At 40.9% G+C, this 24506-nt stretch overlaps 2 protein-coding genes across 4 annotated transcripts in view; one reads left to right on the top strand and one right to left on the bottom strand.

The window, feature by feature from the left end:
• The window catches only part of vdac3 (voltage-dependent anion channel 3), a 10285-nt gene extending 4533 nt beyond the window's left edge, over positions 1-5752 (top strand). For both annotated transcript variants that reach the window (XM_077003411.1, XM_077003412.1), the window contains exons 2-11: positions 897-954; positions 1055-1192; positions 1813-1884; positions 2473-2522; positions 3527-3679; positions 3777-3829; positions 3990-4217; positions 4339-4489; positions 4730-4787; positions 4873-5752. In XM_077003411.1, coding sequence (XP_076859526.1) covers positions 1147-1192; positions 1813-1884; positions 2473-2522; positions 3527-3679; positions 3777-3829; positions 3990-4217; positions 4339-4489; positions 4730-4787; positions 4873-4964 — 903 coding nt within the window. In that variant the 5' untranslated portion in view covers positions 897-954; positions 1055-1146 and the 3' untranslated portion in view covers positions 4965-5752. The remainder of the gene's footprint in view (positions 1-896; positions 955-1054; positions 1193-1812; positions 1885-2472; positions 2523-3526; positions 3680-3776; positions 3830-3989; positions 4218-4338; positions 4490-4729; positions 4788-4872) is intronic.
• Positions 5368-24506, bottom strand: ikbkb (inhibitor of nuclear factor kappa B kinase subunit beta). Of its 2 annotated transcripts, none has more exons than XM_077003409.1 (22): positions 24014-24506; positions 23463-23611; positions 21353-21447; positions 17237-17354; positions 17023-17092; positions 15847-15935; positions 15622-15711; positions 15405-15529; positions 14805-14912; positions 13557-13764; positions 13254-13448; positions 13048-13162; positions 12829-12952; positions 12350-12501; positions 12040-12101; positions 11685-11788; positions 11527-11576; positions 10030-10129; positions 9687-9834; positions 6750-6871; positions 6254-6353; positions 5368-6148 (listed from the first exon to the last, which is right to left on the bottom strand). In XM_077003409.1, exons 2-22 carry the CDS (start codon positions 23565-23567, stop codon positions 6101-6103), a joined length of 2328 nt encoding a protein of 775 aa, XP_076859524.1. In that variant the 5' UTR covers positions 23568-23611; positions 24014-24506; the 3' UTR covers positions 5368-6100. The 2 variants fall into 2 exon arrangements, with proteins under 2 accessions (XP_076859524.1, XP_076859525.1); XM_077003410.1 differs by having other exon boundaries at positions 24080-24506.

The following is a 24506-nucleotide window of genomic DNA, read 5'->3' as shown; positions in this document are numbered from 1 at the left end:
ACCAGGACATTTCCTCACTTAAAAAAAACCCGGGACAACACCTGTCCAGGATGTGAAATGCGGACGTTTAGGTCACCCTATCGTACTAGGAATACATTTAGCAGCTAAGTTATCATTACTGACCTGCGCGTTAAGCTGGGCGTACACTGTGCGATTTTTGGCCCATTTTCAGCCGATTTTTCACTCGTGTCGGCTCAATCGCGTGTCGTGCATCGTATAGTTTACACAGGTAAACGAGGAGCGATTCACACCTCACGACCAACTCCCGATCAGAAATCGCAGCGTCGCAAGAACATCAAACATGTTTGAAATTCAAATCGCTCCTCGTGAGAGTATCGCACTGTTGAAGCAGCTCCACGAGCCGACTCTCCGCAACGAGTTAGTCGTACAGTTTGAGCTGGAGCTGAGTACACGATTTAAAATATCGTACAGTGTACGCCCAGCTTTAGCTGCAACATGTTTTGCGTTGAGGTGGTAACGAAGGGTGGAAGTGCTCCTGTGATAAGCGAACTCCTTCCTTCATAAAGTGTAAATAACACTATTTGTGTTTGTACTTCCATCTGGAAGTTTCTTATATTTAAATTTCCCATCCACCAGCGTAGCCTCTTCAGTAATCTCCATAATGCTCATCTTATTGTGCGTCCATATAATCTGTACGCCTGGAACTCGTGCACTGAGAAACATTCCACGATGCAAAAGTGTATCGTGCGTTAAAATGCGTTAATTTTTTTAGTGCGTTAATTTTCCTGTAATTAATTAATCGAAATTAACGCGTTAAAGTCCCACCACTAATATATATATATTAATTGGGAGACAGGCTAGTGAATTTAAGGGTGCCATTTTTTCTGATGACATCAATCATTTGACACAATACCTATTATGGTCCTTTGATACAGATCCGGCATCCTCAGAGATTTAACCAAGCAGTGTGTGTTTAAGGAAAATTTAACTGAGGTAAGATCAGACGAGGTCAGTTTTAAACAGACTTGAACCTTATTACCATATAACAGTAGGCATGTGTATGGCTAATGGTGTTTCTCTTCTCTGAATACAGTGTCCATTAAAGAGTGATACTTGAGCAAGGACTGAAGCAGACTTTAAAGATTGACAGAATAAATAAAAAAAGAAAAGAAAGAGAAGGTAAAGATGAAGAACAAGCCCTGCTGTGATCACTGCATACCAGAGGATTGTGGTGAGTTTGGGCCGGGTCAGTGTTGAGCATGTTGGGGCATTCTTTTAGTTGGGGCATCAGTTTTAGTTCAATATGCTTGGGGACCTCTGCTTTAAAGTAATTTTGCTCTGTTTGCTTGGAAATCCCACTTATACCTATTACCTAAGGTTTAGTTTCTTATTCTTTGTAATTGTTCATATCTAATCTGCCTTTACAATTACATTTATCAGAGTGATTCATGTAAGTAATTAGTGTGCATGAATATAATACAGCGATTACTATGTGCACACTGATAGGTCATATTTGCAAGTCCTTCAAGGAAGTGGTGCAATAATGGAAACAAGTGTTCATTGCAAAGATGATTTGCTGCTGTGTGTTGGCTGACAGTACTGGAGAGCAGCCATCAGAACTATCCAGTTGGGCCACCTCTGCCCTGTAGTGTGTGAATGTGAAGAGCACAATGGAGCAGTGAACAGGGAATACATATACATGAAATGTATAGGACTGTAACTGTACTAACACTAGTGTAGAATTTGATGCAGATTTGGCAAACTACAGCTATTGAGATTTGGTAGATTGAGTGTTGGACTCTGGTTACAGAGACGTTATAGTGTTCTCTCTCTGTCTGTCTCTCTATCCAGTTAGCATGGCGGTCCCTCCTGCATACGCTGACCTTGGAAAATCTGCCAAAGATATCTTTACCAAGGGCTATGGTGAGTGGCCACTGTCACACAAACACAGAAGTGAGATGCCTATGTAAGTTGTTGAAATACCTATGAAACTATATTCGTACACACACACACACACACATATATCCAAAGAAGATTCTAGGCAGTATATGCAGTGTACAGTGATTAGAGATGTACAGGTATTAAAATTGCAGTGCACTACACAAGGTTTCCAGAGAAACAGGTGGTTTCAAATAGAGGTCCTTCATCAGTTGTGCAAGCTAGGTGCTTCTCAAGTTCTAGGAGATGAAGCCCAGGTTTATATATGCAGCTCGCTGGTCTGTGTAGTGACACACTCAGTTGGACAAATGAAAATTGTGTAGGCTGAGCCAGATGGTACAGTAGCCTTTATGCAGGAAGTAGAGCAGTAGTGCTGACCACACCCTTCTGTGTTTCTCACACCACCCCTGCACACTTGGCCCTCACCCCATGGGTTTGTAGCATCCTGCAACCATGACAACACCCACCTGCTGGTTAGGAACAGTGCCTCTTTAACCATATGCTGCACATGCAAACCAGATTCCCAGGCCATTCCCATGTATCCGAATGTTCTTTTTTTCTTCTGTCCACAAGGCTTCGGAACTGTAAAACTGGACCTCAAGACCAAGTCCCACAGCGGAGTTGTGAGTCCCACGCTTCGTTCTGCACTCTTCCGTTTTCATCGTTTTTTTTCTCACGAGGTTCTGGAGGACAGGTCTTGGCTGCTCTATGGCTTTGGAATGTTTTGTATTAATCCAGTCCTGTTTCAAATATAGCAGGTTTACCTTCAAGATCATTGAGTGACTCATAGGCGTTAGCCTGAGGCCTGGGTAAAGAGGGTGTGTTCGTGTGTGAGAACGCATGGTTTAGTCTGACTCGACCACATATCAAATCTACTTACAGTCTCACCTGTCTTCTCTCTGCATATCAGGATCACCAGGTTTCTGTTCTTCAGTCACCAAATGTCATGTGTAAATGTGAATCTGGTCAAATGGGTCTTTAAGCACATCTTTCTACTCTAATTGTCACTTTATTTCCTCTGCCTTCTTGCTTACTACTTTTTGGATGTTGGCGTTAAGATGGTAAGAGTGTGTGTGTGTGTGTGTGCTTACTGCCGTCGTTCAAGTGATGCAGAGTGTAAGATGAAATGCATGTTTGTACCAGAGGATGTGTGTATTGCTATCAGAAGATTTCTCCTCATAGCCTCGAGTTCCCCTCTCTCCAGCAGGCCTTATAGCTTATCATTAATACGGTGTTTCTGTGACAAAAACGAGCAATGCTACTTAAAGTTGTCTATTGGTGCACTGTGCCACTCCGTGATCATTGGGCCCCTTCAGTTCCATTCAATATAAAATAGCTATACCTCCATTATTGTAATCTGTCTCTCTTTCTCTGTCCCTGTTACTTCTGCTCATTCCACATGTACACTCTAGCACTTAACTAGAGCGAACACACGTTGAGACTAAGATATGGTTTTGGACTTGTTTATGTAAAAACCATTGACTTTTCTATTGCATTTTGCCCTTTTTTGCTCCTCCTTACACGTCTGTTTCTTTATCCCCTTTCATGTCTTCTTGCTTTCCTTTGTTTCTCCTCAATATATTGTCAAACCGCCTGGCCCCCCCACCTTTTACACATGTGCATCCAGGAGTTCTCATCGGGTGGCACCAGTAACACAGACACAGGGAAAGCATCTGGTAAGCTGGAGACCAAGTACAAGGTGAAGGAGCTCGGCCTGACCTTTAATCAGAAATGGAACACTGACAATACTCTGAGCACTGAGGTCACCATGGAGGACCAGGTGAATAACATCTACGAACAAACTTTCACAGCCCACCTGTAACATTGTGTTCTAGCTATTTATGTGGTAATTGTTATGGTTTCTTGTCTCTGCCTAGCTGGCTAAAGGGCTGAAGCTGGCTTTGGACACCTCCTTTGTGCCCAATACTGGGTGAGTTGGCCTGTTTTCTTCAGACATGTCTGCCCTCTCAAACCATTACAGGGGACTGCACGTTGTCTTATCACTTATCACTACTTGACCTGTTTGTTCTGTCTGATAACACCTGTATTCTGCAAATTCTCTCTCTCTTTCTCTCTCTCTCTGTTTCTAGAAAGAAGAGTGCTAAGCTGAAAACAGGCTACAAGCGTGACTACATGAATGTGGGTTGTGATCTCGATTTTGACCTCGCTGGGCCCACAGTGTACGCTGCAGCAGTGCTGGGCTATGAGGGCTGGCTGGCCGGCTACCAGATGGCCTTTGATACCGCGAAGTCCAAACTGGCCCAGAACAACTTTGCTCTGGGATACAAGGCTGGCGACTTTCAATTGCACACCAATGTGTGAGGAAACCAACATGTACTATGAACTACAATAATGAATTCTTAGTTTTGTCAATATTAAAATTTGACTGTTACATGCTAAAACAAAACCTTTGCTCTGATGACGTATCTTGCTTCACAGAAATGATGGTACAGAGTTTGGTGGCTCTATATACCAGAAGGTGAACAGTCAGTTGGAGACGGCAGTGAATCTGGCTTGGACAGCAGGCAGCAACAATACACGCTTTGGCATTGCTGCTAAATACCAGCTAAACAAGGATACATCTATCTCTGTAAGTCTTACAAAACAAACAAACAAACAAACAAAAAAACTCCCCTTGTCCCCAAAAACAGCATTTGTTTTAAAATGCTACGTAAACTACACAACTCTTTTCTAGCCTGTATATTTCCACAGTACCATCAATAATGCTGTCACGTAGGACACTACTCACCCAGTAGTGTTCTGGGTGACGGCATTACCTTAAACATTGTGGAAAGATGTGTGGTAACTGATTGTGTGTGAATCTTTTCAGGCCAAAGTAAACAATGCCAGTCTGGTTGGAGTGGGGTACACACAAGCTCTGCGGCCAGGTAACCAGTCACCATCAACCATGTCTCTGATGTCTGCTGATGTCAGTTCACCATGTTTATGCTTTGGTTCCTTCCTTCTCCCCAGGTGTGAAGCTCACCCTCTCTGCTCTGGTTGATGCAAAGAATTTTAATTCTGGCGGGCACAAGGTGGGCATGGGGTTTGAACTGGAGGTGTAAAGATGAAGAGCGGGAATAGCAGAGGCACAGTTGGAAACTGAGAAACTGACCACATGACCCACAACACCTGAAAAAATTCACAGTCGCACCACCACCAGTCATTTGCAAATGTATCATTTCTGATGTAATTATAGGTCTTGATCTTTGCAACCTTATTTCCCTAATGGTCCACTCAGTGTACAAACATCCCTCCTCATTTATTCTGGCTGTTCTTTTTTGAGTTAAAGGTTTTTTTTTATCGCACTATCTGCATTTTTCTGTCTCCATAGTGGTAGATGTACAAGTGCAAGGTTTACCTGTATTACTCTGTTATAACTAGAAGTAATAACTTCATATGAGTTGCCCATTTTCGCTGCCTGTGGGATTAAGCCTGTAGTTTATTTATTTTTTTCACTGGTTCACGACAAAAGGGTGCTCACAAGACATTTACTGGTGGTATCAGATAAAATCAAAGGACACGTCTGGTGTGAATGTCATTTTATCCTAACGTGTCGAACATTTAAGGGTAACTCTTTCAGTGGGACTCCGGTAAGAACCCTCTGCAATCCGTTTCCACTCGTTCAAACTTGCTTTGTTTGTCATTTTCATTGCCAAATATAGAATATTAAATCTTTTTCTTTGTTGTTGTCTGTTTTGGGTTGACAACAAAGGAGTCCTTGATTCATCTTTAAAAACCTGGTTTTTACTTTGACTGTGCTTTAAAAACCTGTTTTTTTTCTGACTGTGCTCGATTAAGACACTGACAAATGCTATGGAAACCAATAAAGACGAATGTTGGATCCATTAAACATCGCCTGGTTTATGTTAAAATGAAGTGTCTCCAAGAGAAACCTTTGAATGTATTAGGAGTGAACTTATGCACAGATGAAAAAAACATATAATAAATTGGTTCACGTCCTACAAACATTCCCATGTTAAAAACCAATACATTAATCCAACCCATGATTGTGTAATATTCACATTTACCTACATGCTTCTATAGAATTCCATGTTCACTAAATGCAATATAAAGGCCACAGAAGCTTTTCAACGCTGCCTGCAACGAGTCTGTTTTTCCACTGGGAGGCAAGAGAGATCCACAGTTAATGAACATGAACACATTCAAATGCTCTTGGGCATAAAGGCATTTTGTAATATCAGGAGAGATCTTGGCCTCTGTTGAGCCATGTCCATTCCTCTAGCATCTGAGTGAGAAACAAAACAGAAAAAGGCAAGGTGGGACATAAAACCCCAAGATGAAATATGGATGTTTGAACGAGTATATAAATGTGTTCTTTATGTTAGAATACCTGCATGTTGGTTTCAGTCTCCCTAATTGTTTCATGCACAAGACTCTGCAACCGGTTTTCAAATGTCTTGCTTTCTTCAATTACTGTTAAGGACTCTTCCCTACACATGCATAATAACATGTATTAGACCACAGTGGAATATGGAGAAGTAACTACAATACAAATATTATTAGTGACAAGCAGATGTTACCTAGACGTTTTTAATATATCTATTTTTTAAATAAAATGTTTATAAAATGTGGATAAAACTGATCCTTATTAGATAGGCTTTATCTTTATCTTTTCAAACACCACTGGAACCCTGGAATAATTGTGCATTGTTAGCATCAACTAAATTCTTAGCATGTACCCAAACTGGTCAACTGTGATATAAAATTGGTAATAAAAGTCGGTAGTAAGTAGTGTAAAATAGAACCTAACAAAGTGGCTACTAAGCTCTTACATGGTACATCATAAACCTAGTACACTAGACACATAACATTACATGTGTACCCACGTCTGATGGAGAATAGGGAGGCTGCTAGAAGGTGTAAGTCGGTGCTGCAGAGCTGGAGGAGCAGAGGATGGTGGGGTCCTCCCTCCATCTGGACTTCCACTCACAGGACTCCGAACCTTGCTCTGAACACCACCCAAATTGAAACCATTAGCGACAAAGTCCATAACATATTTGCACATACAAACGCCTGCATAGAGTATAGAAGCAGGAGCGGATGGGTGGGCCTGGGTGGGCCAGGCCCACCCTGATTGGCAGCTGGGCCCGCCTAATCACAAGCTCAGAATACAGTTTTCCGTATGAAAATTAATGAAAATAAACTATAACTGCTGCAGGATGGCGCCTAGTGCACGAGTCATTTAATGATCATATACCCCGCCCACCCCGAAAAACTTTCGTTTTTTTTTTGCTGTCCCTCTCAGTTGCATGTCCTCTCATGCACTTATTTTACACAAATACATCTTTTTAAACTGAATTTCATGAGGTTACTGTAAGCCTGCCCACTATTACAATTATTTTAGTCTTTAGCATCCTTGGCCCCTAAGAAAAACTCTATATCCTTATACGTGGTTTCCCAGCACACAGAGCCCCACTTACTCCCCTTACTGACTTTGAGATGCAGTCCTCTTGCTTCATCTCAGTGTTGTCATCTTTTCAGTCTCCACTAACACACAAAGCAAGAAATGTGCTGGAATGATCTTCGCTAGACCTAGCCTAGCATTAGACATGACAGTAACGACACTCTTCTTCTCAACCCATCATGTTCCTCCATATCCTCCTTATCAACAGCCATACATGTACTTCCTTTTCTTGCAAGAAACACTCTTTCCATTCCGTCTAGTTTTAACAATCATAACAACAGCATTGTGTATTGTTTTCTTCTCTATAATCTCCTTTCATGTTCTCTCTTCTCTAGTCCAGCAAGAGAAAATCACCAGGGCCTTGTCCCTATCATCTCATCCACTGTAAATGGCTTCATCATATCAAGTAATGTACCAACCATCTTTTAGAACATGTGGGTTATACTCGTTCTGAAAATGCTTTTGACCCTTCTAATGCAAACAAATACTGAGTAGTATCTCACTGTTTTCTCTATAAAACCATTTAATGTACTGTTTTCAATTGGTTGTCCCTCTTCCTCACCCAAAATGGACTCCAGGATCCCAACAAGTTAGGCTTTAAGACTCAGAACTTGTCTTCTTGGTGAGATAATATCCTCACACTAATTATCTTACCACATAGGTTATTTAATTCATTCTCTCCTTTAGATAATATCTTCACAGAGATTAGATGGATCACCCAGCCCATCACCAAGCATGACAGAGCTTGTACATATTCCTGCATATACCACCAATGATTTTATTATCACTAATACAATTTTCTGACCAAAAAGTCTGAAAATGCATGAAACCTGAGCGTGGTCTTGGACCACCAGTCATTCTCTGCATTTTGACCTGGACATGCGGATTATTCTTGTACATTAGGAAGATTCAGCCATTACTTTCCATGAAGGCCATTAAGTTGCTTGTTCAGTGAATGTGATTTCAAAGCTTGACTATTGCATTTAACCACTGTCAAATCTTCCTGCACATGCCACTAGGACCATTAAGTTGCTTGTTCAGTGATTCAGTGATTTCAAAGCTAGTCTACTACAAATGACCACTGTCAAATCTTCTTGTACAATCCACTAGGGCAGTGGTTCCCAAACTTTTTCTGCCGTGCCCCCCTTTAGTAGATGAGAATATTTTTGCGCCCCCCCTACACCCCCCCCCCCCCCACCCCCCATATTGACTAGGGATGTGTTGAAAACTTACAAAAACAATAGGTTCACAACTTTGGTCAAACATGAAAAAAAATAACTGCAAGAAACATTTTAAATGGTTCAAGAATTCTAAATGTAATTTAAAATAAATAAGGAGATGAAATAAGAGAAACAGCAATACATATGCGGCTAGTTTGCAAGCGCAGACATCACGCAGAGCACAAAGCATGTAACGGCCAGAAATATGTGTACTGTCTCTTTAAGGGAGCGAGTTGAGCGTGCGTATGGAATATTGTTTTTTTAGCTTTCCGCCGTAGACCGAGTCAGACCACTGCTCTTTAATTTATTTCTGTAAGTAACGCATTAAATGAGCTTTGGACAACTCACCAGTTCATGTATGAACAGTGAAGTATTGCTGGAGCCCAGGTTTATTTTGGTCAACCAGCAAATAAACGGACTAAGTGGAATACCACCAGCGCGAGTATTAGGGTTGAACTAACTCCGAAAAGCAAGCAATACAAGCATATAATTAGAGTGAATAGATCTGTTTTTATGGATCGGTCACATTGTCCCCGATACCCGATCTAGAATTTTTTCAGATATTAATATCGGAATCGGTGCATCCCTAATATTGACACATGTGCACGTTTTACTTTCAAGCTCCGCGCCCCCCCTGCAATAGCTCCGCGCCCCACCTAGGGGGCGCGCCCCCCACTTTGGGAACCACTGCACTAGGGCTTGCAGATGATCCAGAAAACAGATTTGAATTCCCTTCACTGGCTTCTTGTCCATAAGTGGACCAGCTCTGACCTAACTGAAAGCACTGCTCTAACCCTAACCCACACATCATGTCTTTTTACCTTTTTGTCACAAGTAAGAATTAATTCAAACCATCACTCTACAAAAGACAGGGAAGACTGTCCTCAAGATTCTTCTCAGTAAAGACTTACTTCTTCAAAATACACTTAGACAAGCACTAGCACTAAACCTGAACTTATGAATAATGAGAATGAAATATATTTTCTTATTATTCTTATAAATATATTTTGTGTATGTACATTTTCCTGTGTTCACATCCTGTATTTGACAGGACTTTAACTTGCTGATAACCTTAGACTTAGCATCTGCTAAGTGCTGTAAATGTAATGCAAATGTACATGTACGTGTGTGAGACTCACACATGCCACTTTGAGCAAGTTCCACAGCTCCTTTTGTCTCTTCTCCTGCATACGAAGCAGGTCTTGTTCACACTGAGCCATGCAGCTCACAACACCCTCCACCCGTGGCAGCAGCTCCATCACCCTCTGCCTGCACACCACCGTCTTGCTGCACACACACACACACACACACACACACACACACACACACACACACACACACACACACACACACACACACACACACACACACACACACACACACAAAGGAGCTCATTCAGGAGGATATATCCTACAGCATTAGCAGCATTATGTCTGTTGCTCACACTGGTTATGATAATAGCTAACACAGTCATTCACAGACCTGAGGTGTGCATAGAACTCGCGAAGCTTTTTCTCATAGAACTGAATTGCCTGGACCACCAGCTTCACCACCTCCTGACAATCACCCACACACCGCTGTTCTACAGGCAGACACAAGATAGTTGGGGCATGAGGCATCTTTAAGGTACGGTGCATTCACTTTTAAGCACATACACTGATCAGCCATAACATTAAATTAATAACATTGAATGGATAGTGTTGATTATCTCATTACAGTATAAACTGGGGTGGGATATATTAGGCAGCAAGTGAGCAGTCAAGTCTTGATGTTGATGTGTTGGAAGCAGGAAAAATGAGTAAGTTAAGGATCTGCGTGTCTTTGACAAGGGACAAATAGTGATGTTACTCATTTGGATCAAAGCACATCCAAATTGGCAAATTTTGTGGGATGGTAAGTACCGACCAAAAATGGCCCAAGGAAGTAGAGCCGGCCCAAGGGTGGCCAGGGCTTCAGCCAACCGCACAGATGAGCAACTGTAGCACAAACTACTGATAAAGTTAATGCTGAATATAATAAGAAAAGAGTCAGGACACACAATGCATTGCTGCTTGCTGTGTGTGAAACTGCAAACCAACAGACTGGTCAGAGTGCCCATGCTGACTCCTGTCCAAAGCTGATAGCGATTGCAATGGGCATCAGAACTTGGGCATCAGAGCAATGGAAGAAAGCGACCAGGTTTGATGAATTGCATTTTCTTTTACATCACGTGGACGACCATGTGTGGGTGTCACTCACCTGGGGAAGATATGGCACCAGGACGCACTGCAGTTAGAAGGAAAGTCAGCAGAGGCAGTGTGATGCTCTGGGCAACGTTCTGAAGAGAAACCCTGAGTCCTGGCATTCACGTGGATGTTATTTTAACACATAACATCTAACTAAATACTGTTGCAGACCATGTACACGCCTTCAAGGGCAATGGTGTTCCTTAATTATCAGCAGGATCCTTCGGCAGGATAATGCACCCTGACTCAGGATTAGGTTGAAGAACACGACAAAGAGTTTGTTGTGTTGACTTGGCCTCTGAAATCTCAGTCCAGTTGAGCATCTGTGGAACGTACTGCAAAAACAAGTGTGATCCATGGAGGCAGTTCACAATTGAACAAGACCTAAAGGACCAGCGGCTAATGTCTTGGTGCCAGATATCACAGGATACCTTCATAGGTCTTACAGAGTCCATGCCTCGGGCAGAGCTGTTTTGGCGGAATGATGATGTACCTACACAATATTAGGCGGGTGATTTTAATGTTAAGGCTGATCAGTGTATACAAGAGAGTGATACTGGAAGAAAAACAAAAATGCAGCGCGACCTTTACCCACTGTGTTTCCTGAACTTCAGATCATCGCTGTAAAAGGCTTACACTTTACACTGCCAATTAAGCTAAAAGCGTCTCCTTCCAACAGCGTTGTTTGCTTCAGCATTTGGTTCAGTAATCATTCATTAGCTGTTCTAAAGTAGAGGCAACATAGCCACCTTACCTCTGGGCTTCTCTCTCAGCTTGCGGAACAACTCCATGGCCTTTCCCTCACTAAAAAACCCAGATTGAGTCATTAATTGATTATCAAGCAGAGAAGCCCAGAGAGATAAAGACATGCGGTGTATGAGCTTTCTGGTGCATGCACGTGTTCACACTTACAGTGACTCCAGAGCTTCTCCACTCCTCCACGGATGTCTCTGTAGATCCACTATGTCTGTCTGGAGCTTCATCATCTCCTCTTCCAGCAGGTTCACATCCTCTGTCTGACACGCATGCAAGCACACATGTGCATACACACAATCACACACACACACACACACACACACACACACACACACACACACACACACACACACACACACACACACACACACACAGACACACACACACACACACACACACACACACACACACACACACACACACACACACACACAGCACATATACAGTGAATATACAGTGAAAATATGAAAGCTCTGTATATTACTATGGACACAGAAATGCACTTTCATACCTGGCCACGGTTGAATGCAGTTTGCTCCATCTCTCGCCAGACACTCAATAACTTCTCTGAAGCTGTATCAATAACAACACAATTAATTTTCAGGAACATCACACTAGTAAACATGTTAGGCATGAGTATTAAGACATTACATGTTGCATTACATACGTTATATGTTGCTTATTATTACAAAAAACAGAAGGGTTAGTTACCTGTGTGTGTGTGTGTGTGTGTGTGTGTGTGTGTGTGTGTGTGTGTGTGTGTGTGTGTGTGTGTGTGTGTGTGTGTGTGTGTGTGTGTGTGTGTGTGTGTGTGTGTGTACCGATGCCAGTAGTTCTCTGTTCCTGGTATTTGTCCATGTCAATGTGCAGACTGGTGGTGAAGAATTCAAGCGTAGCTTTGAGTCTCTGGTGCACCGACACCATCTCATTCTTCTGCTTGGACAATGACCCATTATGCCTCAACAGACTCATACTGACAAACAGAGAGAATGAATCAAGTTAATGTCCTAGCACGTTGTAACATGCATTACTGGTCTTGTGTGTGTGTAAGAGAGACAAGATACCTTTAATTGAGATATACACTAACGTCTATCCCAGCATTTTACAAGCATGATAATAAAACAAAAAATATTTTTATGAATGGCAATTATCCAGACAGTAAGAAATATGATATCTGTATCAGTATCTGTGTCAGTGCTCTGAATCAACACTTTGAAAATCAGGTGTATCAGGTGCATCCCTCGTTTGAACTGGTATGACTTCACCGTGACATCCAGCATGCTGAGGGCGAGGGTCTTACATGGCTGCCTTCTGGCCTTGCTGCAGCTTTTGCCAGTCCTCCCTCAGCGTGCGAATGGTGTGCCAGGCCTGGCCACACGTGCGCCTCTGAGGGCTGTAGGCCAACAGGCGCTTTGGCTCCGTCTCTGCCAGAAGAAAGTGCAGTGATGAACCCGTGAAGAAAGAAAGAGAACAAAAGAAGAAAAAGAACAAATGGAGGCTTTTTGATTGGCTGACTCACGGACGAATCGGATGTTCTCGGGGAGGATCCGTGGGCTGAACTGGGGCTCGTAGCTGCAGCAGGAACGGTCGAACAGGAAGACCAGTGGCACATCTACCCGACGACCGTCAGCCAACTAATAAGCACATATTTGGTACATACCATATTTCAGACTTAAGTAGGAGTGTAAAGTAAGTCTTAAAACTGTTTTTTCGTCCCTTACTCACAGAATAATCAATAGCACATTGCATCACATCATTGTGGGGCTCCAACGCAAGCCCTGCCTCCAGAAGCAGTTCCTGATTGGCCGGGCTGATATGTGTGTCCTGCTCTATTCGCTCCTGCAGAGATGCCACAGTCTCTCCAGGTTGCACTGAGTAAGTACAAATCTCTGCTGTGGTCATATTCAGCACATGGACCAGCTAGAGGTTGAGCGCAAAAATAGGACATTGTTAGTCATCAGTGTTGACTTTAATTCATACTAACTTGATTACAGGCTTGTCTTAGTCATGCCATTTTCGGAACAGCACCTTAAGCTCCAGTATTCGCTCGAGTTGCTCAAAGCAGCTGCTTGATCCACTGTGAGACTCTCTCCCACCTCCCTGGGTCTTTCTGTTCTTCTCCTCAGAGTTGGTCTCGTCTAGATTCTCTTGATTCTGCTTTAGGTCTCTCCCTCTCTCCTGAGGTGACCACTTCAGCATCAACTGCAGCCAGCATTCTAGCTTACTGGCTAACAGTCTAAAAACACAGACACACACATTTTTTTCATCTTTGTAACGTGGCATGCCTCTGGCCATTACTCACACTTAATGATTCTAAAACTTTCTCTCATACATTCATATTATCTAGCATCAATTACTGTAACTCCCTTTTGGTCTTCTGGCAAAAATAACTCGATTTATTAAAAACTGAGCAGCTAGCGTGATTACTAAGAACTCCGTCACCCTACAGGTGACATCACCCTTACTCTTACTGATCTGTACAGACTACCTGGATTGTATCACCCGTCCACTATAAAATACTCCTCAATATCTTCATAGCCCTTCATAGTCTGGTCCCTTAGGGTGCTCCTTTATTTCTACAACCTCCCTGGTTCTCGCAGATCCTCCAGCAACTATTTACGTACAGTGCCTTACATTAAACTCTCTTCTAATGGAGGCAGGTCATGTTACAGTCTGGACCCCTCCCTTCCAGTGTATGTATGCGTAGTCCGTGCCCATATATGTACTTCCTGTGGGTGTGGTTGTTTGTGTATGTGTTCACCTGTCTCGGCAGTCTAATATGTCACATGCGGGGTCTGTTATGTGTTTAGTACATATTGTATATATTGTGTGTGGTAGTCCAGTCCTGTGCTCGTCTTTGTAAGTCTCTTTAGTGTCTGAGTCGATCTCCGTGTTTTTATTACTCGTGTATGTTTGCTAAGCGCTACATGTGCACCATTGCTAGTTAATAAAGCTACGTTTGTTTGAATACTCGTCTCTGCTTCCTGCCTGCACCTCGCACGTTATACAAACCCTTCAGCACCTAAACTATTAAATTCTCTTTTCTTGAATTTCCTCCTTTAAATCTCCTGTTTCAACAGTACTCTCTTCTTTAAATGCTGTTTAAGCATTGTTAAACAGCCTTGGGTTTGTGAAAGTTGCTATATAAAAGATATTATTATTAGTAGTATTACTCTTATTATTTGAAGGATATACAGAATGTTGCTTCAGCCAATGACTACATCAGAACTAATGACATGGAGTAAATGTGTGTCTGTCTGCAGGGGAGCAACTCACTTGTTGAGGTTATGGGGCTGTGGTAAGTGTCGGCTGAATTTCACCTCTCCTGTCAGATCCTCATAGACAACAATGTCATTCTCTTTCTTTTGCTTCACCTTACTATGCCTGAACAAGATCAAACAAACATGCCAAGATGTATTTTAGTTGGAGATTACAAATACACAAACCAGTGCCAATCATTTTCCAATTGTTTTGTAGGAATACACTGAATTTGATAAAAGTGAAAAATACTGGAGTATAGCCAATAATATCAAAACAGGCATACTATCCAGAGAAGCATAACATACTGAACAAAAGCCGGATATTTAATGTAAATTATCTTAAAATACGATCTTAAGTGAAAAAATAAGATGAAATACAACTAAAGTTCACAGATACAACCAACTTTGATTTCATATGAGAGTTTGCTTGGCCCCAAACCCTGCTTTTTGAAACACACCCCTGCACCCTGGGTGTTTCCTGTCTTTCTCTTAGATTCATGTGGAAGGAAACATTCAGAAGGTCTTAACAACACACTCTATAGTAGGCAACATTGCTGAGGGCCTTCTAAGAATGAGAGAGGCAAAGAGGTGGGATCAGAGTCCTTAAGAGGGTTACCATGGAACAGGCTGCCAGGTTGGCAGAAAGGGTCTGTAGCCGGTGATGCACTCAAACACCAAAGTCCCAAAACTCCAGTAATCCACTGTCACCGTATACTTCTGTTGCTCCAACAGTTCTGGAGCCTGATCAAGAGACAGACATGAGCAGTGAGAAGGCTGAGCCTGCCTGCACAAACTAAAGGAGGGACGATCTGACGAAGAAATCCTGCACCCACCAGATACTGCAGCGTCCCTACAAACGATGTGCAGAGGCTGCTCTGGTCCAGCTCCTTTGCATAGCCCAAATCAATGATCTTATGAATCAACTGGAAGTGCAGGAAATGTTCATAGTTAGATGAAAGAAACAAATGAACCTATAAGATTTTATCCATTCCAGTAAATCCATGACTTAGGGGGCACTAGCAGCACACATACACACCTACATGCACTTTGGTACTCACCCTTTTCTCGCCTTGTTGGAGCACAATGTTCTCTGGTTTAAGATCCCTGTGAATTATCTTCTTCTTATGGAGGTAAGTGAGTGCAGATGCTGAAAAGGAAGTCATTTACTGACTCATACGTACATGGACAAACATCTGAAACAAGAATGTTTATCTTGTTGAACTGGAAGCCCTCCTTTAAAAGCAAAGGTTGTGTTGACTGAAGCGGTTCATTTTTTAAACATGCTCAATGCGATTACGAAAGGCATTACGTCAAGACGGTTATCACGCTGAACATGTGGTGCACCTAAGTGGATTTGAAGCCAAAACCATTAAGCAGCCAGTGCTGAAATAACCTCTTTTGTCATGTATACGTCAAGATAGTTTGCTTTTACAGACCCTTTCTGATTCTCAAGGGAACCACCTATAAATCAGTACCAATGACTTCCTTTGAAAATCATGCCAACCTGGTAATATTATTGAAATACAAAATTAAATGTCAATTACGCTCCTATTTCACTTACCAAATCTGCTCACACAATTTCAGAGGAAACAGGCAATGTGTCTATACTCAATGAATGAATGGGAAGGAAACAAGGGAGGCTTGGGTCAGGGTCGGTGCTGATATACAAGCTCATCCTGCCCGTTATGACTGATGATGCAGGAATGATGCAGAATAAGAGATAACTGAGTTATGTGTGCTCCCATACCATGCGCAACATAGTGATGTGCAGAATGCAATACTCCTTGAAACTTAACACGGGCTCTTTAATTCTGTTTTGCACTGTTTGTGTGTGTAGGTGGGGATCTGCGTGAATGTGGGGGTGTAAATATGTGGGTACGTGAGTGTGAGTGAGTGAGAGAGAACCAGGAAAAGAGATGACCAGAACTCTGACATCATAGTCTTAAGGGATAAGTCATTCATGTATAACAACAACCTTTCAGTTGAATGAAATTGAGTGACTTTGTGTGTGTGTGTGTGTGTGTGTGAGAGAGAGAGAGAGCCTAATGGATTACTGTCCATTTGAAATTAGTGGACTGAATTGATAAATGTGGACTGAAACTGAATATGGGATTATATGCTACACCCTTTATCTGCATCCTTTGTGAAGTAAACAATTTGCAGCACCCTTGTGTGTGTGTGTGTGTGTGTGTGTGTGTGTGTGTGTGTGTGTGTGTGTGTGTGTGTGAACCCACATATATCTCTCAGTAGGATCAGAATGGAGCCTTCTCTCATTCCACAGCAGCTCTCCAGCAGGTTAAGGTACTACCCATGCAGAAAATAGAGATCATACATATGTTTAGTCTCTGACACACACACACACACACACACACACACACACACACACACACACACACACACACACACACACACACACACACACACCACATTCAGAGCCCATCATGGTACCTTGCGGATGTCTCCTCCTTGGCAGTACTCCATGGCCAGGAGGGGCAGGTCGTTTGTGGCTAATTTCTGCAGCTCTTCAGGTACCTCTCTAGCTGCCACCACATTGACGTGATTCAACCTGAGAAGGGAATGCATCAGTTAATATGGAATTTACACTGGAGGTAACAATTACACTAAAAAATCACAAAAATACTCTCTCTCTCCCACACACACACACACACACACACACACACACACACACACACACACCTGATTAGTGTGAAAGTAAATGAAGCACAGACTAATGCCAGCACCTTTGATTTAAAGGTGGGAACATTGCCTAAAATGCTTGTGGTTAATGAAACCTCCACACCAAAACCTGGACCGAGCCAAATGAGTAAATATCTTTAAATAAAGCCAGTCATTCTAGCTACAGCTATGTACACTGGCCTCTAACTGTCCATGGAGGCAGCATTATGACATTTATTACACATTGGGCTTAAACCAGAAAACTGATTATAACTTTAAATCCTGTGACAGTGGCAAAGTGCATGAGGAAGAAACTTTGAGAGGAACCAAGACCCAAAGCGGGAATCCCATCCTCTTCTGGTCAGCAACAAACAGCACAATAACTGCTTAAACATTAAGCAGCAATAAACATAAGAATGATAAAATAAGGTCTATACCAAAAACAACCATGACAATACAGACATTTGAGTTATTTTTCTCCAATCCATCATCGTCAGCTGTCAAACTATAGGCCAGTGTCAAACCTTCCCTTTGTTTCTAAGATCCTAAAAAAAATCCATAGCTCAGCAGCTAAACTCACACTACCATCAGGCGAAATATTTTCTTTTAACACTTTTGTTTAACACTTCCAGTTTGGCCTACTATCTGATTGTACCACAAAGGGTATAACCACCAGATTGTTCAAAATATTCTTGTTAGAACTAGAAAGTTTGATAATATTTCACCTATATTAGCTGACTCCCAGTATGTATTGATTATAAAACATTTTTTAATAACCTACAAACCACTGGTCTTGCCTCACACTACCTTAGTGAAGTATTGGTCTATTATAATCTGACACACCTGCTTCAATCAAAGATGAACACTCTTTATGTCTTTATGAGTAACTAGAATAAGGAATTTTACCACAGGTTTTCCTACAATTCTCCCCAGCTACAGAATAATATTCCTGCTGATGTTAAGAATTCAGACAGTCCCAATATTTAAAGCTGCAAACCTATTTGCTTAGTCAGGCTTTTCGTTACACCTTATGTGTAGATCTGGGGTTTCATGACCACTGAGAGTTATGGTAAACTGGCATGTTATAATGCTGCCACATCACCTCTTTATCACTCATGTTTGTTGGCTGTGTGCGGTGGAGGGCTGACGTTCCACAGAGGCCCTCACATCTGTTTCCTTGTGGCTTTATCTTTTTTCATGTTCTGCTATAGCTATGTCACCCTTATATACCCGTATAATACATACCCATATTTTATACACTTGACTACTTGATCGTGCCTAATATACTATTCTATATTCTTCTCTTCTGCCAAGGAACGTGTTGTTGCTGAACCTGTCTCAGGTGTTGTATCTCCTACCACGTCTACTCCCACCCAGCCATTATTTAGACACAAATACATATACAGAAATCAAACTAGGATATTTAGGAACCCAGAGTAAACTTGGCTTATTCGGTATCACTTATTTTGATCTTTTTTGGTTCTGTTGTTGTGCCCAGTGTCAGCAAAAAAGATGGGCTATTCCTTTTTTTAAAGAGGAGTTTTACTTCCTTTTGAGGTTTCATCCTCATGCTCTTGAGGTTTCATCCTCATGCTCTTATAGACTTTTTCCTTGCCATTGTTGCCTTTTGTCATGCTGACTGGGGTCTTGGACATGGACAAAACTGTAAAACTGCTTTGTTACAATGGCTGCTGTGAAAAGCGCTATAACAGTTTGACTTCAATTATTACACGCAGATACACACGCAGGCACGCACGCACGCACACACACACACACACAAACACACACACACAGTATGTCCCATCCCAGTCTTGTAAAGGAAATTCATACTTTCCGATGAAGGGTACACTTCTGAAATAACAGTACTCTGAAATAACAACAGGCATCTAATGAGCATTAACTGCGTAACAGTTGTCTGAAATGATGTTGAACTCTTCTTCCTTTCACCCTCCTGAGGATACTCAACATGTCACCTGCTTATGTATCACATCATCATCATCAAATTATGCATAAGAATGCTTGGTTTGAGATGATCTCAAAAATAATTTGAGATCACTCTCCCATTCAGATCTCTGATGCAGAGACCAAGTACTCATCCTAAGTGTTATTACACTGTCAGTAAGGTCTGAATGCATCAGGTGTCATGATCACAAGTGAAAGTTATTTTTTACATATAGCCTAGTCATTGTTTTTCAGTTATTTACATTTACATATTCAATTACATTCATAATGACTTTATTATATGGTTATTAAAATTTTGGCTATTTTAAATTATGTTAAAATGCATAGCTTGTATGGAGTTCTGAATGCTTGTTAGCCATGGTTCATTAGACCAAATAAACATCTATATTTAAATGAACTTTAACTTCATTGTGGAGGTGTGAAGACATTTTAACCACTTTAATTATAGTTTGAATTAAATACGTTTGCATTCATTTTCCTGAGGGAGTTTTTTTTTCCACTGAGATTTATTTGGATGCATAGCTTACCTTACCATAAAAAAAAATCTTTGAGTTTTGCTTATAAAGTAACCACTTTGGGTGGGTGTCTAATGAGAGTGTTTTTGTGCTAGGGGACAGCTCTGGATCTGCTCAAAGTAATGTGAGAGACTGTGTGAGTTGTGGCCTGGCTCTACGCTTACATTTGGATAGTGGGAGTAGACCTCAGGTTTGTGGCTTAAACCAAGTCTAGGGGTAGACAGCTGTAAATTGTGACATAAAATACAGACAAACACCTCTTACCCAACTACTGTCTCTACCACATGCACATGATTTACCAAGAAAGCACAAGCCTACTTTGATACATCAGAACTGTGTATATATATATATATATATATTTATTTTTTTTCTTTCTTTCTTTGTACGAGAGAAGAACAGACCATTATATATATTTTTTTTAAGAGGAGTTTTACTTCCTCTTGAGGATTCATCCTCAAGATTGTCTATATTTTTACAGTTCTAATGTATCAAAGTAGGCTTGACTAATCGGCTTACCAAGTAAATCAGGTTACCAAGTAACTTGGTCAATTTTATATATATATATAAAATTTATATAGTATTAATTACAATATTAATAGTAAATAGTACAGTAAATATATAATTAATATAATTAAGGAAAGACATAATTTAAAAGATTAAGTTAAATAATTAAGTAATAGATAAAGTCATATATTTATTATTATAAAAAAATTTAAAGTCTTGAGTAAAAACTAGTAAACTAATACAGTAATTACTAGGACAATGAACAATGAACCGAAGTGAAATAAAGTGTAAAAATACAGATAGGCCTGCATTATTTTGTGCTCAAAAGTAAAGAGATTTTGTAGAATGTAGTAAACATAATGTTCAACATATTAAAAAACACCAGGGGAATTGAAAGTAATGTTTTGGGCCTATTCTGTAGTGTGGTTTATTCCTTCATATAAAGCAAGTTGCATTTCTAAGGAACGGGGCTCGCTAACATGCAGGTCCTGAGGACAGGCTAATGAAGGGGTGTTTCCCAACCTTTCCATCCAGATTTTTTGGGTTAGTTTTACTATGCTTTTAATGTCATAAATCTGCTACCCTTTGTTTTGTCCTCTCAGACTCTGCTCCTAAAACACAAATATAAATAGCTGAACAACAATGGATGCTTTAGCTTGGGCTCTGAGGAACTCAGAAAACTGCAGTAAACATGGGAAAACATGAGAAAGATCTGAGGACTGGCATTAAGTGGGCGAGGGATGGAAAAAGAGAAACTGAGTCTATACTATATCATCATGTTATGTGATGTCATTTTAGCTTTCTGGTATTTCCAAATGTGCTGCTGTTTCTGAACTCCACTTCACCTAATTTTGTTTGGTTACTGGTGAATTGGCTGAGTTGAGCAACAGTACACAAGAGTTCTGACCTCTTCATTATCTGGATCTCCAAACACCATCGCTCCTTATTTTTGGTACTCAGCTCTTGGCGGCACTGCTTTATAGCTATCTGGTCGCCGCTGTCCTGTGGAAACAAGTGAGAACACACTCAGAGCCCAGATAAAACATGAAGATAGAAACCCGTTACAAAGTATACAAGAACCAGTGAAAATGTTATGGTTCAAATATCCTGATTGCATTCTGAGTACAGTGATGTAAGTTTCAACAAAAATCATTCAAATTATTACTCATTCTGAGGCCTTGACCACAGTGACAAACATCATCCACTGTTGACTATAAAAACACATTCTATGAGTGAACATGTAATAACATTATGAAATGCAAAGTTCAATTACTGTGAGATGAAATGGGATTACTCATCAGATTATAATTTGTTTTACTCAGCTTCACTCCTGTTAGGTTTACTTGTTACATGATAATTCTGTATTTGATGTTTGGTTCCTTTCAAATAGTGCCAATTTTTTCATTATCCATGATTATGTCATGCTAACTATACTTTTGTCTATGACATTGCTTCTATGGAATTCAGCCCCAACCCTTTAACACCTTTTGTTAACTGAATTGTCATCACTTCCTGCAGGATGAAGAAAGAGGGAAGCAGGGAGAACTGGCCACAATGTCAAATGACTACCGGTAAATGTGGTGAGTGACACTGCATAAGAAAGTCTGAACACTGACACTGTAGTTTGTAAGTCTGATTAACTATGTAAGAGTGTATTAACAACATGCACTCAACTATGCTCCAACTATGGTCTTCAGCAAAAATCCCATATGATCAACAGAGCTTTGATTTAAACAACACTCATGATTCCACCTGAACAACATTCACTCCTATGCCCTCCTGGCAAACATCCCAGAACACAGTGAGTCTCACTGTGGGCAGTTTCACCACTGGCCTACAGATCTGAAGAGTGTGCTACTGGGTGTAAATCTGTTAATACATCCTGTTCCTCACTATTTCAAGCACTCATTGTGCTTCATGAATCTGACTTTGTAATATGGTCAACAGATTGCATAGGTGCGGATGGCCCTGTTTCCTTCAAAGAACGGTTAAATACTAGATGTTTGCTCATGTGTGAGAAGCTGTCTGACTAAGTCATGAGTTGGTATGACGCCACTCAAAAGAGGATGCTCATATGAGATACTCTGGGTGGAGTAAAATGATGATACAGATGTCCTATTTCCTGTTGGCAAAAATAGCTTATTGTTGGACAGGTATGTTGTATAATTTCAATAGTGGGAACTTGAAGGAACTCAAGTTTTCAAATTCTGGTCTAAAAGGGTGAGGATACTACATTTACGATAATACAGGACACATAACTATAATTAAACAACAGAGTAACCAAGTAAGCTTAGCTGACCTGAGCATCTTTACATCTATTACTCATACACACTTCAGTCGAAAAGATTTATAGAAACGCTTTATATAAGGATATTTGCACAATTTGTGTTATCCATCCACTACCTCCACTAATTGGTCAGTTTCTGATGACATGTTCCCATTCAACTGGACAGCCTTTGGTGGCAGAGACGTCTCAGTCAGAAGTGTCCAAAAAATCCAAATCAAACATTAAGAGACGCTGAGCACCGGATGTTACACCAGCGGCACTTTTCCTCAAATCTCCCACAGATATCACAGCCATGTTCCTGAGGTTAAAACCTTGCCAGTGACAAACTAAATGCAATTGATCAGATGTATATGTCAACTGATGGCCTACTATAAAACGCACCTGCTGAAGTAACTGCTTAGTGTAAATGGTAGGTGATTTTTATAATGTGAGGTGAGTGTAGTTTTCATTGCAGCAACACGGACATTTATAAAAGCTCAAACTACAAACTCACTGGCCATGTCCAATCAACTAACAGCAAATATGTACAGATGCCCTTCTCCTTTGAAAATAAGGACACAAAACTCTGATGCTATGCTAAAATGATAGTGTGCTATTTAGCCCAAACTAGGTTTTTAGCTGGTCATCTCATTCTTTAATCAGGATAAAACATTAGATATCTATTTCTCGTTTCTGTTGTTATGTGCAAGAAACAAGCAACAAACAAAGAAACAAAGACAGTGTCGCACACCTTGTTCTGCCACCGGGTGACATTCCCAAATCCCCCAGTTCCCAGTCTCTCCTTCAGTTCCCATGGGCCACAGTTCTGGGGCTGCATGGGAGGAGCGCGGCTCATAGTGACCACACTCCCTCAAGTTCAGTAGGCTACTCACCACAGGTCTGGAAGGAAGTGAACAGACATACACAGCCGTACCATCAATTGGTTACTGGTTATCAACAAAAACAAATAAATAAACACAAAACCAAACACTCCTGGATTTTTGCTATTCTGTCCATTTCTTTTATCTTTGCAGGACATCCGCGGGATATTCAGAATTTATTTATTTTTTTTACCCACGATGTGGGTAATGTGTTTTTAATATTTTACAAATGAAAACAAGTATGGTATTCATCACTTTCGGTTTTGGTACATCGGATGCTTTACTCTATCCGTAGTGTTTCTTTTATGCAAATATCTTTTCTCTGAACAGGAACGTGATCTATGGAAATAGTAATATACTACACGTAAACAGTAATGTTCATTTAGTTCTCCTATTCCAAATGACTAACCTACTAAATTACCTTTGCGGTGAGACAGCGCAGTTCGTCGATGTAGACTACGTTTGACCAGTAAAGTGGGCACTTTACCTTTTAAAACTGAATCGTTTCGCTTCACAGGAATCTTTTTACACGCGAAAGTCTAGCATTATCTATTCTTAAGGCATTACTTTTCATTTTTGTACGAATTAACCAGCATAGTAGTATGTAAAATATCACTTAAGTGTTAAAGAAGACATTACATATGAGAGCCGTTCACCCACGACTGCTCTACTTCCTGAAACGTTTGCTGTGAAAAGTGAAAAGTCACTTCCCGTAACTCTTGAAGTACACACACCGTAGTGCTCTCAAGCTAGGTCCTAAGCTAAAGCTCTAGAAACGACCGCCAAACATATTTTTGTGAACAGGCATGTAGTGTAAACGATATGCACATTTTAAAAACTAAAGCTGGGATATTCTCAGTTTCCGTAAACCCTCTGCCCTAATTAAAGCTGCAGTTGGTAAGATTGAGAAGACA

The sequence above is a fragment of the Brachyhypopomus gauderio genome, chromosome 4 (genome assembly GCF_052324685.1).
Source record: "Brachyhypopomus gauderio isolate BG-103 chromosome 4, BGAUD_0.2, whole genome shotgun sequence".
NCBI classification, from domain to species: domain Eukaryota; kingdom Metazoa; phylum Chordata; class Actinopteri; order Gymnotiformes; family Hypopomidae; genus Brachyhypopomus; species Brachyhypopomus gauderio.
The sequence above is the reverse complement of the archived record's forward strand: the minus strand, read 5'-3'. Positions and strand labels throughout refer to the sequence as shown.

Excerpts from the sequence above, each read along its gene's own strand:
- ikbkb (XM_077003409.1), bottom strand. The coding sequence starts at position 23,567 with ATGAGCCGCGCTCCTCCCATGCAGCCCCAGAACTGTGGCCCATGGGAA. Across the intron at positions 6,872-9,686 it reads ACTTGCTCAAAGTGGCATGT|AGCAAGGTTCGGAGTCCTGT; the intron begins GTGAGTCTCACA and ends GGTGGTGTTCAG. Across the intron at positions 6,149-6,253 it reads AGACTGAAACCAACATGCAG|ATGCTAGAGGAATGGACATG; the intron begins GTATTCTAACAT and ends TTTCTCACTCAG.